Genomic DNA, 16,063 nt, shown 5'->3' with positions numbered 1-16,063 from the left:
GTTTGTCATTAGCTGAATTAAATTTCAAGCCATGTTTTTTCTTCATGTCTTCTTCCAATTCAGATAAGAAAAATATTAGTGTGATATTTTTAAGAGAATATATATAATTATATAAATATATGTGGCATAATTTGGCATTATCTATTACAGTTATTTATAGTCATTTAGTTCTCTAGTTCTAACCTGGAGATTGGACTGTCATTAGTGTGGGTACATGAGCTGTGGGTCTTCAGACTCCCGATGTGTGTAAAACTTAACCAATGTCATGTTGTATTAGAATGAGGGTAAGGGAGTTCATGGTTCAATCATTTATGAATTCCTTAAATCTTTAGTGATTGTCCACAGTGTGCAAGATGTAATGCACTGGGAGTTACAAACATGAACAAGCAGACCCTTCAACGAGGCAGGCATGTAAGTCATATACCATTGGATTGGAAAGAGGCAGGTACCTAAGGGAGACTCTTCTAGAGTATTCCTGGTATTCAGAGCTGGCGCATATCAAAACCAGAAGGTAAGAATGAGGAGGAATCAGAGAAGGCTTTGTAGAGATGGCAAATCTGTTCATCTCCTTCACTTAACCTTTCCAGTTAGGATTCATTTAATAATTGATATCAAGGCTTAAAAGTAAAATATTAATAATAGCAATAATAAATCCATCAAGGTCCATGTGACAACTGGTTAGATAATCAACAAACCTTTCCCTCTTTTTCCTAGGGCCACAACTGCACTACATTTCCCAGCCTCCCTTGCAGTTAATTGGGACCATATGATTGGGGTCTAGCCAATGGCCTATAGGTGGAAGTAATGTACACCATTTTCAGTGCATGCCCCTTGGCCCTCATCTGTCAGCCATATGTAGAGGATGCAGAAAAAGGTTTTCAGACCCCAGGGTATGATGGGGCCATTGACAGAAGGATCCCAGGTCCTGAAATAGCTGCATGCAGCAAACCACCCCTCCCCTCCACACACATACCCAAGGTCCCACATTGATATGTTATAGATGGCAGAGATAACACTTCATTGTATTAAGCCACTTAGGCATATTGTGTTAAGACTTAGGCATAAATGGTTTCACAGTTAACTTGCCCTGACTAATATGGCAGGATTTCTACCTCATGATGACATTAGAAATGCTTTCAAATTACTTCTCTCAGAAATTGAGGTATGGTTTGCAAAGAGGCAGGTATCTAAGCTTCGTCTTGTCCATCTCTTTGTCTACTCTCTGTCAAAGTATTTAGGATAGGGCCCCACCGAAAGTCAGCTCTTCCTCCTTCATCCCTGTGGCCAGGACCAAGGAGGTTCTGGACCCTACTCTGGTAGCAAGGTGCTGGACATATGAAAATGTCATGCTACCTCTCAGGGAGACTGACGGGCAAGGGTTACTTTGAAAAAGAATTTTCTGTGACAGACTCCTCATGGAGCTCGCTCTTTCCTCTTTCTGTTTAGGACTGCAGCATATCCCAATCATTGTCTCTCAAAGTGAGCTTTACTAAAAGGAAAAACCTTTGTGTGGAAAGAAACACAAAGAGTTGAACTTTTGTTTATGCTAATGTAACACCAAAACAAACAAACAAAACAAAACATGGGAACATTCCTAAGTCTCCCAAGAAAAAAGGAGAAATGCATCTTCTCTTGCTCCTCACATGGCAAAAGCAACCTAAATTATGCTTTTTTCCTGACTTGGGAATTCAAATCAACCAAAACTGATTACACAACTACTATATAACAGTGCTAACGAGCCATGTGGACATACAAAAGTGACACAGTCACTCTCTCAAAGAGCTTAAAACCTAAGTGGAAGAATAGACAAATTATTTTCAAGAAAAAAAAGAGGCCCAATAATGTGTTTTAGGAACACAGGAAGAGGAGACTAATTTCAAGAGGAAGGAACAGAGAGAACCTGATGAAGAAAATGGCATCTGGCCCTTTGGGAAGAATGGGTAGGATACTTACCTAGCAAAGAAGCAGGGAAAAGCATTACAGTGTGGAGGAACAACATGTATAATGGCCCTGAAGAAGGCAGTGATTATATAGACTTCTTCTCGGTGCTCCCACTCCCCAGAGATTAGAGAACACCCACCTCCAATGTACAGCTACACAGCACATCTGAAACCCTGGGACTCCTTGCCAGATGGAGGAGGCTGACATGAAGAATGAGTGCAGAGTTACCAACAATCAACATTCATTCAGATCTACTCCATATGGTTATCACATCTGACTATTGACCAAACCAAATGGATCTAATTAATCACCAAGGATTAGAGAAAACAGTGTAGGCGTGCATATGACATATTGATAGCTTTACTGGCAATTACATGAGGCAACTTGGAAGGATTCTGAAATCAGGATCCCCGGCCGTGTTACAGAAAATATGAGGAGACTGGGAAAATGCTAGGAGCATCCATTTTAGCTCATGAGTTGTGAGAAAATGCTAAGCTAGTATACATCATTTTTGAATAACAGGAAATATGGATCAAGTATGTTATAAAATGGAGAATTTGTGTGAATTTTTAAGGTAGTATGAAAGACTTCAAACAAATTCAAGTATTTCCCAAGTTTGTACATAGGAATGGTTCTAGGCCTCATGAATGGATTAGGTGTCATGAATCCGGGTCCTAGTCTTTGATGTGCCATCATTGGCTCTGTGTTTCCTCAGCAACAGAGTTTTAGGGTAGGAATCAACGCTGCTGAGTTGTCTTCCTGTTTCAACACAGCCTGGTCCTCCATTATTGTGTTCTGGATTTGCTTCATGTTTAGGACATTTTATTACCTTTTTTACGCTGAGCAGCTGAGAGGATGCACTTGTCCATCTCTTGTCCTGCTTGTTGGAAAAATATCAAATGCAAAGGAATTGGAATAGCTGCAAAACTTGCATCTTTTTAAAAATTTTTCTTGGGAAGAATAATTTTATGATCATGCTTTTCCTGCTCCTACAAAAATAAATTTGTGGGAACAAGTACACAAAAACACAATGGAAGTCCGTGGGGAACTACGATTCAGTATAGATTCATCTATATCTAGTTGTTATTAATTAACATTTGATTACTTTGACTTTGGACTAGCCAGCATGGTCCTAGTCACTGATAAAGGAACAAGATAATTCCTGAGAAGGCTCAAGCAGAGAGCTAGTGTGGGAGGGAGTCCCAGTGTGAGATGAGAAAATGGGCTCTATGATTCCTACTAAAAACTCCCATCAGCACCAGAGACGGAAATCTCAGAAATAGAGGACCTAAACACAAACCAAGGAAATCTCAAAAATGAGGCACTTAAACACAAACCAAGTGATCTGCTTGTGGCTCAAAGCATTATTATAGTTTGAATCAGCACCTTTAATGATTCTCTCAACTAACTTCATTCTGAGTATCCAGTGGTCGGTTGGGACTAATTGTATACAAAAGACAGGACTATATGTTAGCAGCCAGGGATGAGGGAGGAGGTGAGGGGATGCAGCACAGGGATTTGCATTAACATCCTCTTTTATTTAATAGACAGAAAGACATTTTCTGAAAGGATACAGATAACCCTTAAACTTCAGCCCTCACTATTAAAGAACCCCCCCATGGGTCCTGAGCCGGAGAGAACCACAGGGTTAAATTCAATGCTTCAGCTGCTGTATTAAGCTGCCAGAGGTCACAGGACAATGTTTATTCCTGGAACTGAGTTGAGGGAGGTTCTTGACTTAGACAGATGGGAGGAGAGGGGAAGGAAGAAAATGCAGGGGAGGAAGATTTGCCTGGCACAGAGCAAGAGCTAAATAGGCCCTAAGAAGGGAGAGTTAGAAACAGTCTGGCATCCAGTTGAGGTAAGGGCTTAGGGAAAGGAGTGAAAACTGAAAAAACTAGGGAAAGGAGACAGAACCATTAGTCACGTAACCTGTGACTGATGCCAGGAGCTGGAGTCCAGTTTTGGCTCCTGCCAGTTGGCGTGGTCCCACCAAGACTGCTATGAAGCAATTGATTCTCCCGGACTCCCCAGCAAATATTAGGGGTCAGCATTGGATTGAAGGCATTGGGTGGCAGAGTAGGATTAGGGAATCAGATATATGGGAGGGCCAATTCCAGGACTGTGTAGTTTAGAATAAGTCACTTCACATCTGACCTTCCCTCACCTCCTCTGGGAAATGTAGATTATCACAATTAACTTGTAGGTAGTTATGAGGATCGTACCAACACTCCTCAAACTTTCACATCCATGCAAACAATCTGGACGTCTTGTTTAAAGTGCAGAGCTTGGTCGATTAGATCGGGGTGGAGCTTGAGATTTGGCATTTCTCACAAACCTGGGTAATGCTATGTCGCTGGTCCCAAGACCATATTTTGAGTAATGAGGGCTTAAAATGACAAAGCACGAAAAGCATGTAGCATGATAGTTGGCATTTCATAGGCGTTCACTAAGTGGAAGCTACCAATTTAAGAAATAGTTATTGGGCAAAGACGCACTCTTAAGGACCTTGAGAAGATGGTACATATAACAGCCTGCATTGAGTATACACGTAGGAAATGTCAGATGTCCCTATAGGCACTATCTCTTAATAATTCTCACAGCAAACCTGTTGAGTTTATTCCCATTTTATGGATGAATAAACTGAGGTCCCAGTGCAAAATAACGTGTCCAGATAACTTAAGGGGCAAAGCCGAAGTATGAAGCCTCATTGCCTAATTCCTTCCTCGGTTGTTGATCCTGGCTGTAGGGAAGGAACAATCTAACAGAAAACAGCAGCCCACAAGCCTCAGTAGGGGTTTATCCATGGCCTCTGAAAGGGCTTATCTGGATAACTCAGCCCTTTCTTCAAAAAAAGAGAATGTCCTCCTGCAACTTGAATTCTGAAATTATACCAAAATTTAAAAATCACCCACCCCCAATCCCTTTGACCTCTTAACATTTTTTTATCTTCTAAAGCTGATTTTTTTGTTTTTTGTCTCTGTGATAGAAATACAAACCAATTCTTTGGATTTTTCTAAAAAGAGCAATACATAAAAATAGAAATAAGGGCAGTTCATAGATCTATCTCATAGTATTATAAAGATAAAATGAATTAATACATGAAAAGAATTTTGAACTTCTAAACTCTCTCTTTTCCCTGTTTTTGACTTTTCAATTAACATCCCATAGCTAATGCGAATTCCAAACCATGAGAAAGTTATTTAACTTCTTTGTGTCTCAGTTTCATCACCTAGAAAGTGGGCCCATAATAATAGTTATCTCATTGGGTTATTGTAAGGATTAAATGCATCAGTAAGTGGGAAGATCTTAGATCAATAAACATGAGCTATTTTATTAGGTATTGTTTCAAGGGAACACATGCTAGAGTTTTTATAAAGAAAAATGGGGTCAAGTATATGGTGATGGAAGGAGAACTGACTCTGGGTGGTGAACACACAATGTGATATATAGATGACATATTACAGAATTGTACACTTGAAACCTATGTAATTTTACTAACCATTGTCACCTGAATAAATTTTAATAAAAAAAAAGAAATTTGAAAACTGTCACATAAATTGCGTTTTCCCTGTAATTGTCTGGTTTTTAACTTTAAAAAATGGGCTGAATAAAGTCATGTGTTGAAACATAAGGCAATTGGACAGACAATGGGATTAGGCATAAATAGTCCAAATGCTGTAATACTGTTTTATTTAGGGCTGAGAGAATTCAGTATATGGCTTTAAAAAAAAATGTTTTCAATATGCTCACAGCCTCCAACCATGTTTAAATGGACAGAGAAGTTAGGGCATCTGTTTATATGAGTATAATCATTTAAAATTGAACAACCATCAATTTTCCAGAAGCAAATGGGTTTTGTGCTGAAAAATAAAATAACATAGAAATAAAAGACAAAAGTTCCACAGATAAAGAGAGCCCTCAGGAAGATAATTAAGAGGAAAAATCACCAGATATTCCCACTCTCTTAACTGGATTCCCACAAAGATTGAGCACAGGGTAGGGGAGAATCAGGGCGGCAATATGCCCAGTTGGGAAGAAATGAAGGTTTTTCTGAAAAGCCCTGAAAGGGGCCTGTCATTTTTACAGTTTCTCTCCTTGCTAAAGTCACCAGAAATGAGGTCATTTATTACATTTGCGCTGCCAAGCATCATTTAACATCCTTTCTAAATTGTTCAAGTTAAGGAATAGCATCCTGGGGCAAGAATGTGTCCAATAAATGGAGAGGAGAGCAGATAGAAATGACAGAACTGAGGTCCAGGTATATTTAAGCTGGCAAGTTCTTTTCACAAACCATTACATGCTTTTACTCGGAACCTCAAGCAACTAAGAGGGCAAGAACATCTTGGCAAAGGATCCTTTCTATGTAGGATCCAAACACTGTCTACCCAGGATCCCCTCTCAGAAAGCAGCCCTGATGAGCATTTGGGGGATAGAAATGTACCCTGAGTATCACTGTCCAAATGTTAGGGAAATGCCTTCCTGATAATAGATAATTACACTTGGCAGGGAGCCTAGATAATGTCTAAGTGTGACCCTCTCCATTTGAAAGCTGAGCAAAATGAGGCTCGGGAAGATGAAGAGACTTTTCCAAAGGTACCTCATTATTGATGAAAGAGCCAAAGACAAAAGCTATGTCTCTAATTTAAACTGTTATTCGTTTATACCCTGCCTTTATTAATCCACTCAGGAGGTTACTGAGAGCTGCATCTACCCCCCCGCAACCCCCCGCAACCCACCCATGTCCACACATTCTGCTAGGAAAGAGGGATGTAATGGCAAACAAGGAACTTACCCTCTGCATTTTAACTTTGATTCGCAAAGCCCAAAATAGTTTGTCCATCCTTCCCAACAGCTTGCAAGCTGTCACAATTTTACCTATTGATTCTTAGGAGCATATTCACAGCTGTATCAACAAAATCTCTCACCTACAACTTCTGCTGCATACTCAACCTTCAGAGAAAATTAAATGGTCTAGCGCAGCTAAACTCATTAGCTCTTAGTTTAAACCATATGACATTTCCATTTTCACTGGTCAAAAACAGTTGAATATTGGCAATGTCACGTGGCTCAACTTGATACTCATAAGCCTCCTAGAATCTCTTAAATAGAGAATCACCCTTCATTTTGATATGTCATCCCAAATATTCCATGAGAATGTGTTAAGTGGGTTTCAGTTAGAAGAGTAAAGAATAGGTGAATAAACTGTGGTATATACATACACTAGAACACTTAAGGACAACAGGAAAAAAATAAAAAGGTTACCCATATATACAGCATAGATGAACAAAACGAACAGACATGATGTTGAGTGAAAGATGCCAGATACAAAAGAGAAATACTATAGGATTCAATTTATATGAAGGTCCAGAACAGGTCAGACTAGTTGATTGTGATCGCAGCCAGAAGAGCCGTGACTCGGAGGAATGTATGGCTTGGGAAGGGACATAAGAAAAACTTACAGGATTCTGAAAGTGTTCAGTATTTTGAATCATGTCTTGGGAGTTTAAATACATATAAAACTCCAACCAGCTGTACAATTAAAATTAGTGTCCTTTAGCTGCTTTGCTCTATGGGTGTGTATTTTATACCCCAAGTAAAGAGAGAGAGAAAGAGAAAGAAAGGAAGGAAGGGAGGGAGGGAGGGAGAGAGGGAGGGGGGGAGAGAGAGAGAGGGGCAGAGAGAGAGGGGGAGAGAGAGAGAGAGAGAGAGAGAGAGAGAGAGAGAGAGAGAGAAAGAAAGAAGGAAGAATGAAAGAAAGAAAAGAAGGAAAGAAAGAAAAAAAATACATTGTATGGATGCCCATGATACAATTTAGAATAGTGGTTAAGCATAGGCTCTGAATGCAGATAATATCAATCTGACACTAACTACATACTTGACTTTCAATGGTAGACCTAACCTCTCTAAGCCTCAGTTTCCTTACATCTGAAATAAACCTACCTGATAGAGTTTGGGGGATAATTAAATACGATAATGTTTATGAGGCACAGAGCACAGAATAAGTGCTCGAGAATGGCCAGTAGGCACTAGTAGAAGCATTAGTTGTAGAGTCCATAATGAGGCCCCCCCCACCACCGTGCCTATATACCAATTTCTGGGAAATTCTTCCCCTGAACAGAATACCTCCTACCTCATGTGGTCCTTGATGGAGGGATAAGGACCATGTACTAACCGCCCGGGTTCCCCAGCCCCCAGATGGTTCCTCCACGTACCAACAGGGCATATGGGAGGTTGTGCTCCTCTGTGAAGGTGATGACCACAGGGACAATGTCCAGTGCACTGAGCTCCAGTGCGGCAGTGTTGATGGAATCTGTGTCACGGGTCCAGCCCGCCTGGAAGAACACAGCCACTTTCCTCAGGAGAAGGCCCGAACGCACACGTTTAAATATATGTCTTGCCACAAACTTCATGGCATCCCCAAGGCTCCTGCCACCCGATGACCTTTCCAGGGGGATTTTCCTCACTGCCTGCAGCAGTGCAGGCTTCCTCTTGTAATCCGAGAAGCGAATCAGGTAATCGATTTGGTTGTTGTACGAAATTATGGCCACTCGAGTACCCGTTGGGCAGTTACTCTCACTTATCTCCATCTTCATCAACAGAGATAATAAAATGTCTCTCATCCTCTCAAAATCCAACGGAGAGACGTCATTTGACATGTCCAATGCAAAGACCACTTCGGTTGGAAATACTGGGCATTTGGAAACACCTTGACACAATGGATACACAGATTTAAGATTTTCTGCAATGCCTCTAAACAGGGGAAGATTTGAGTGAATAAGAAATATTATTTACCTCTTGAACAAGCTGGAAAGAAAATTATTTTGGAGAGAAAAGAAGAAATTGTTAGTTTACATCAGCAGTGGCATGTTTTCCAAGTGAGTGCTTAAAAATGAAAAACCATCTCCTCTGAGAAATTCAAGCTTGGCCTTCTCTGACTCCTTCTGCCTGAGTGTGGGAATCTCTACTTTCTCCCCAATATTCATTCTCTCTTTTTCTATAGTAATAGAACCCCAATCAATGGCTGGGCATATGGCTTCCTAGAACAAAGACTACATTTCCCAGTGGGGTAGTTTTCTTCCTAAGTTCTGGATAATAGAATAAGAAAATTGGTAGGTACAATTTGGAAAAATTATCCTTCTCCTTTCTTTTCCTTTTCTTGCCAGTGGAAGCTTCATAGACATCTCAGACCAGGAGGTAATTTGAGAAACAGAACATCCTCACCCCAATGGAAGAACAAGAAAACAAAAAAAGCCTCTTTCCCTGAACCCGATGGAGCTTCCTCTCAACCCTGGAATGGCCACTTCCAGGCTCTGATTTGAGAAACACACTTGTGTCACTGCTATTGAGCTCTGAGGTCACTGCTAGTAGCAATGAGTACTTTATACATTTCCCACATTTATTAATTGATAAGGATGTTTTTGTCATTTAACAAATACTTCCGGGGGTAGGGAGGGTGGTAGAGGAAGGTAAAGAGGATCAAATATATGGTGATGGAAGGAGAACTGAGTCTGGGTGGTGAGCACACAATGTGATATATAGATGATGTATTATAGAATTGTATACTTGAAACTTATGTAATTTTACTAACCATTGTCACCCCAATAAATTAAATTAAATTAAATTAAATTAAATTTCCAATTTGAGAAATAAAAAGAGTATTTCATTTTAATTTGTATTCTTTGACTTGTGAGGTCAAACATTTTTATAGGTTTGTTGTTCATTTGCATTGTTTCTTCTTTGAATCCTCCATTCATGTCTATTGCCCATTTTCTATCTAAAAAAGTTTTTTTTATATTTAGATTAGCAAATATGAAATATTTGTGTGTAGATGAAAATGATTGAGTAGCAGCAATTTTATATATGTTTGACATGATAGAGTAAGGAATTTAGGTGCTGTGATTGGGTCCATTACTTATATTGCATATGTGTGTTTTTTTCCCATTTTTCTGTTTACTTTTGATTTTACAGTGCTCTCCAATGTAAAGGAATTTTCAATTTTTATAATGCATGGCCCACTCGGACACTCTTTTCCATTGTGGTCAAGATGATGGTATTATTCTTTATGATTTCTAGGAAATAGGATTCCATATCCTCCCTGAGTAGCAATTAGATGGGAATGAACAGGATATGGAAAACTTAGAATAAAAAGGAAGGAATAAGTGTGGAGAAAACTCAAGTGCTCAAGCTAAGCAATTTGCTAAGTCAACGTTCTCTCCCTATTGCCTGTAAGGAGAGAAATGTGTATAATATAGGGTTCAAATATACTAGAATACATTGAAGACAGTAAATAAATGCCAATCTGAGAATGTGATAAAACATTACTTAATATTTGATGATTCATAATTCCATTTTTAAAACACCAATATAAAATATGACACATTTCTGATGGAAAGCTCACTGCTGATCCCTCTTGTTTAAATGGATGCGATAAAAAGAACAAAGCTCTTCTTTGCCTGTTTCATGCTAAGAAGGGCCAAGATACAGATATGCAGTTGTGCAATTATCATTACATTTTATGGGGTGCCATATTGTGCAGTGAAATTTTTTTTCACCATTAAGATGACATGCCTTTCAACCGTTTCATTTTCTGAGATCACATTGAACAAGATTACTTACCCAAGGGACTACTGAGCTAAATAAATTCATTTACCAGAGCCTTTCTTGATGGATAATGGTACCTCCCAAACCTCAGTCAAATCCATGCTGACTTATGTGCGGAATCCGTGATTCATCCCCATTCCACACTACTGGCTCCTTTGGAGCCTTTTTCAACTTACGGCAGTTTTCTCGCAAAAAATCAACAATGTCACAAGGCTGTTAGAAAGATGGAAAAAGAGAGGAAAAACGAAAAAGTATTTAATTTGACGTATACTCCTCCTCACTTTGGTGACTCAGAAATGTCATATGGATATTATCAGTGCCTATCTGAAGCATTTTGAGCTATAACAGAAACCCCAAAAATTGTTACAGCAAATGAAACTATCCACTAGTTATATTTCTGGATCCAGTGGATATTTTAAAACATTTAAAGTAGTTTACATACAATAGAGTGCCTGTATTATTAGAGATAGGTAGATAAGGGTGGGGGGTTTCTTATGTGCCTCACGAAGCAATGGAATCAAATCTGATTTTGAAAAAGTTTAAATCCAGGAACCTCAGCACAGAAGGGAGAGAAATGCCTTCAATTCTTAGATCTTATGTTAGCAATTCCTGGTACACTTTTTCTGAATGACTGCCAACACAGTCATACTCCTAACACCTCCCCTAGAATTCTGCTTTGTTCCTTTGATCACTTCCTCTCTGTCCTGTTCTTCCCCCCAGCCCCATCACTTCCTGCTCCTCCATTGCCTCCAATTCCTCCCTTACCCGCCCCCCCCACCCCACAATAACATTTCTGTACTTGGAAGATGAAAACCCATCATAATTTTGAGATTGTTTTCACACGTGCCATGAGACACAAAGGCCTGTAACTATATTGTGTGTTGGCTTATAAATACCTTATAAGCAATTTTTGAACTTTACAAAAAGGCATATTGTGCAGGGGTAGTGATTTCAAAGTCTTTCCTTTCATCTCAACTAATGTTACTCAAGTATATCCAGAGTCCCTCCAGGATGTAAAATATTATTCTACTCTTTTTATTTGTTTTGGTTACAACATTCCAGAGTAAAGTCTATAAGCCTAAACTACGAAGACAATTTTTTATTATTATTAATAGCTTCAGGTGTACAAAACGATGTAATAGTTAGACCTTTAAACCCTTCACAAAGTGATAAACCCCCACCCCAATCTACTGAAAACTAAAGAATCTTTATAGATTTCTATTTTGTGAAAGTGAAAAGCTTTCTGTTCTGAAAAGAATAAAGTTTAGAATTAAAATCTTCACCTACCGTCATATCCACCATGCCTGTGGGGCCCTTGACACCCTGGAAAGAACAGAAACAGGTTTAAAATGCAAAATTCTGAGGTTCAATAGATTTTTCTCCAGAATTCACAAGAGGTTCTGAAGAAGTTCACCATAGTATAGGGACCATCTTCTGCCCTTCACTCCTGGCCCTGGAGTTCTGTCTGACCCTTTAAAGGAAGGAGGTCAGAGTGCCTAGGAGGTGTGTCCCAGACCTGGTAGTCCAGGATGCCCTAGGAGATGGTACATAAAGACTTTTAGAAGATCAAGCCATTTTGAGACCACAACACAGTTGAGGATAAAATTCATGAATGGGCCATTCAAGAACTCAGGACCATTCATAGGCAGTTCCAAAGTAGACCCCAGTCCTCCCTTCCCCCTTTTCCTCAGGCCACCCACCACCACACTATCTCTGCCCTAGTACAGAACAAGTCTTCCCTGGATCCTTCAGAATAGAGCTACCTGACTCCAGGCTGTCAAGGAGTCTATAGGTCATCGTTCTTATTTAAACTCTACAAGGCAGTAATTTATAACCTTAGGTAGGTTGCTATAATCTTCTCAGCCTTTGTTTCCTCGTCTGTAAAATGGGCATGGGTTGTCCTACTCCTAAGATTTTTTTTTCTATGACTTTGTTGCGCCTCTCCAGTAAACCCTACACTGCAATGAAAACACCAGGTTCTTCTTATGGCTGACTCACTGTGTCATCCCTCATGTAATGACAGCCTAGCCTGATGAGGCACAGGGCAAAATAACAACAGCCCCAAGTCTTTCCTTTCATACCAAACAACCTTCCAGGGAATTTTTAAATTAGTTGTGGGCTAAAAAAAAAAAAAAAAAAAAAAAACATTTGTGGGCTTGCAACATTGTCAGTTCAGTTAAGATTATATAAATGTTATTTTTTGTTAGGATTTCCTTCTAGTTTTTGCGTAAATGTAGTTGCTTATCTTATTTACATTGATAAACTCATTCTCCAGTAAATATTATGTATTGTTTTATGTATTTACACAGATTCATAAATCCCCAGCCACTCTAATAGCTTCCCCATGCTCAAGTAAAACATTTAAATTGAATAAATATACTGCGCAAGGACTTGAGCGAATGTAAAGCAAATGTGGCCCAGTCCCTGTATAGATCTTCTTGTGTGTCCCAAATGGTCATTTCTTCCTAGAGATGCCTCTTGTCAAATCTTTATTCATTTTTATACAAAGGTTGAAAACAAGAGAAAGAAGAGTCCATGTTACCCTTGGTCCTGGAGGGCCTTGGTCTCCTGGAGTTCCAACAAATCCAGGAAAGCCAGCATTACCCTAAAAATGACCAAAGCAAAGGAATAAGTATCCTCCCTTGAATACGACTTGATTAAAGCTATCAGGCCTACTTTGAGATACTAAGTTGTCACTATACCTAAGGTCCAATGAGTCTGAGATGGACAAGTTAGTTTATGAACTGTGATCAGAGGAGTGAGACACAGAAACTAGAAAGAGAAGTGGTCCCTTTATGGGAACCATCGAAATTCCCCCCCTACATACCTAACGCCAGACAACATGTGGACACACACACAAACACACACTTCCAAACAGAGCCTTAAAGGATGTCAATCCTCAGTTGAGCCTCCAAGTCATATAATTTAAAGAATGCAGGAAATAGGCACTGAGGACCTGGCATGGGGAGAAAAGAAAAGTTCCTCCACCACCTTCTAGCCTTCAGTGTGTGAGAAAAGGTATATGCTCATTGCGAGCTCACTGCTCATCTTACACATATTTGAATTGACACAGCATTATCTGTATGTGATTGATGTTTTCTCTCTTTTTATTTGAAACGAGAGAGAGAAGTTTAGCTGAACAGTGCAATATCAGCCAGCAGCAAGCCCAGTTAGGCATAGATCAAATTTTTCTTTATGTCCTTGACAATGTATGAAAATACCAATTATTGAGTGCCTAGAAAATATGCATTCTCTTTCCTTTCCTCTTTTCTTCACTGAACACTGGGCCATGTCCTTTTCTTAGAAGGCCTTGCTGTCTATATCAGTTAAACATTACCAAGGTTTATTCTTTCCAAAAAGATATCCACAGGGTTACTCTTTCCAAAAAGAAGTGGCAGTGATTGTGGCTCTTCAAGATTGAATCTTCAGAGCCTGAAGGAATAGATTTTTAATGGTAGACTCTGTAAAGCACAATGAAAATACGACTCAAAGTCTGCTAAGACGGCAGCCACATTCTTGAGAGTCTAGTCCTACAAGAACTAAGAGAAAGTTAAGGCATGGAAGAATCTTAAAGAAACAGCAATGGTTGCTCTGCAGCTAAAACAGTACCTTCCAAATGATATCTAGACTTACCAAGGACGGAGGTGCCTCCAAACTTGTTTAGTTAAAGGTTGATATTGCATAACCAAAACTCCAACTTGGACTTTCTGCTATGGTTTGTGGAGCTACATTTGCATTCAGAAGACAAATGAGAGTGGGATTAAGTGGGAAGTGGATTGGCCCAAGGAAAGTGTGGAATGTGCATTGCCTGTGGAGAACACAGGCTTTCTGCTATGAAGTACATTAACCCAATGGAGATATGCTCCTGTGAGTAGAGTGTCAGGCTGTGGGCTTCTATGTATCTTGGGAAATTCCTTTGATTCTTACCCTCTTCCCTCTGATTCCCTTTGCCCCCTTCTCTCCTCGATGGCCTGGGTTACCATCTTCTCCCTTAATAGAATCAAAAGCAAAACTTTGAGTGTAAAGAAAAATAAGTATAAACAAATGACACATGCTGCATACCGATTGCCAGGCTCAGAAAGATATCTTCTTACTTTTGTGCCGGGATAGCCAGGAAATCCAGATCTGCCCTAGTGTCAGAAATGAGATAAGGTATTACTTAATGTCATGTGATTAAATCTTTCTTTGGTGTTCCTCAGGGGAAAAGAAGAAACTGTAATTTTGAGGAAAAAGACTCTCAAAACAGGTGCCAGAAAAAACAACTACAGCAACAGTGGTTATCTTGAGCTACTCCCAAGTGGTCATGTGTTATTTCTATGATTCATCGTGAAACAACCTGCAAAGGATTTTTACACATTTTTCCCCCTCCTTGATATACTGTCTAATGAAACTTCCTTCTTAAGCATTTTTATCTATGTGTTTAAAGAACCAGAGGTCGGATGCAATGGAAACCAAAGGAAGGAGCATGAAATTGACTGTTGGGAAGCTGGTGCTCGTTGTCAGATCAAAGGCACACTACAAAGCAATTATTCATTCACAAATATTTATTTAGCACCTGCTATGTGCCAGGTACTTCTCAAGGCACTGGAAATTCAGCAGTGCACAGAACAAAGACCCTGCTGTTACGGAACTTACTCACTAGTGAGGAAAAGATGTATGTCGGGAAGTGATAAATGCAATTCCAGAAAGGGGACTAAGGGATGAAGAATGATGGCGGGAGGGTAACTATTTTATAGAAGGTAGTCAGGCAAACCTTTTGGTAAAGGTGGCATTTGGGAAAAGAGTAGCATGAACTGAGGGAGAAAGCCAAGCAGATATCTGGGAGAAGAGCGTGCCAGTCAAAGGGAAGGGCATGTAAAAAACCCTGAGGCAAGAGTGTGAATGTGTATCATGCTTGAGGAACACCGAAGGGGGAGGGATCAGAGAGTTCACAGAGGGGCGAGATTGTGTAGAGTCTCGTAGGCCAAGTGAATAGTGGGGTTAATTCTGAATGGCATCGGAAGCCATAGAAGGGCTTTGAGTAAAGAAGTGACGTGATTTGACTATGTGTTTAAAAGATGGTTCTGGCTGCTGCATGGAGAACTAAGTAGATGAGGCAATCAATGGTGGAAGCAGAGAAACCAGTTATTTGGCTATTACAGCAATTCAGGTGGAAAAATCATATTGGTTTGGCCCAGAGAGTGGCAGGGGTGGTAGTGAGAAGTGATGCAATGCTGGATATATTTTGAAAGTAGACTCACCATTATTTGTTGATGGATTAAATGTAGGGGGTTAGAGAAAGAAATTTAGGAAAGATGGTGCAAGTGTCTCTCCTGAGCAATGGCAGGATGGAGTCTCCACCCCTGAGATGGGGAAGGCTGTAGGAGTGGCAGGTTGTCAGGGGAATCAGTTTTCACTGACTAGATGTTTGATGGCATTAAGAGATTATTGTTAATTCTTAGGTGTGATAATGGTATTATATTTTTAAAGAATATTTTAGAGCTGCAATTTGAAATATTTGTACATTAACTGTATGATA

General features: G+C 39.8%; 1 protein-coding gene across 1 annotated transcript in view; it reads right to left on the bottom strand.

The window, feature by feature from the left end:
* LOC109444512 (collagen alpha-4(VI) chain-like) overlaps positions 1-16,063 on the bottom strand; it is a 105,302-nt gene that overhangs the window by 10,480 nt on the left and 78,759 nt on the right. The window contains exons 27-33 of the mRNA XM_074312826.2: positions 14,640-14,675; positions 14,473-14,535; positions 13,088-13,150; positions 11,833-11,868; positions 10,722-10,758; positions 8,737-8,748; positions 8,157-8,650 (exon numbers count right to left, since the gene is read on the bottom strand). Coding sequence (XP_074168927.2) covers positions 8,157-8,650; positions 8,737-8,748; positions 10,722-10,758; positions 11,833-11,868; positions 13,088-13,150; positions 14,473-14,535; positions 14,640-14,675 — 741 coding nt within the window. The remainder of the gene's footprint in view (positions 1-8,156; positions 8,651-8,736; positions 8,749-10,721; positions 10,759-11,832; positions 11,869-13,087; positions 13,151-14,472; positions 14,536-14,639; positions 14,676-16,063) is intronic.

Source organism: Rhinolophus sinicus, chromosome 5, assembly GCF_057876585.1.
Source record: "Rhinolophus sinicus isolate RSI-liver-muscle chromosome 5, RSI-T2T, whole genome shotgun sequence".
Classification (NCBI taxonomy): domain Eukaryota; kingdom Metazoa; phylum Chordata; class Mammalia; order Chiroptera; family Rhinolophidae; genus Rhinolophus; species Rhinolophus sinicus.
This window is presented reverse-complemented; position numbering and strand designations above follow the sequence as displayed.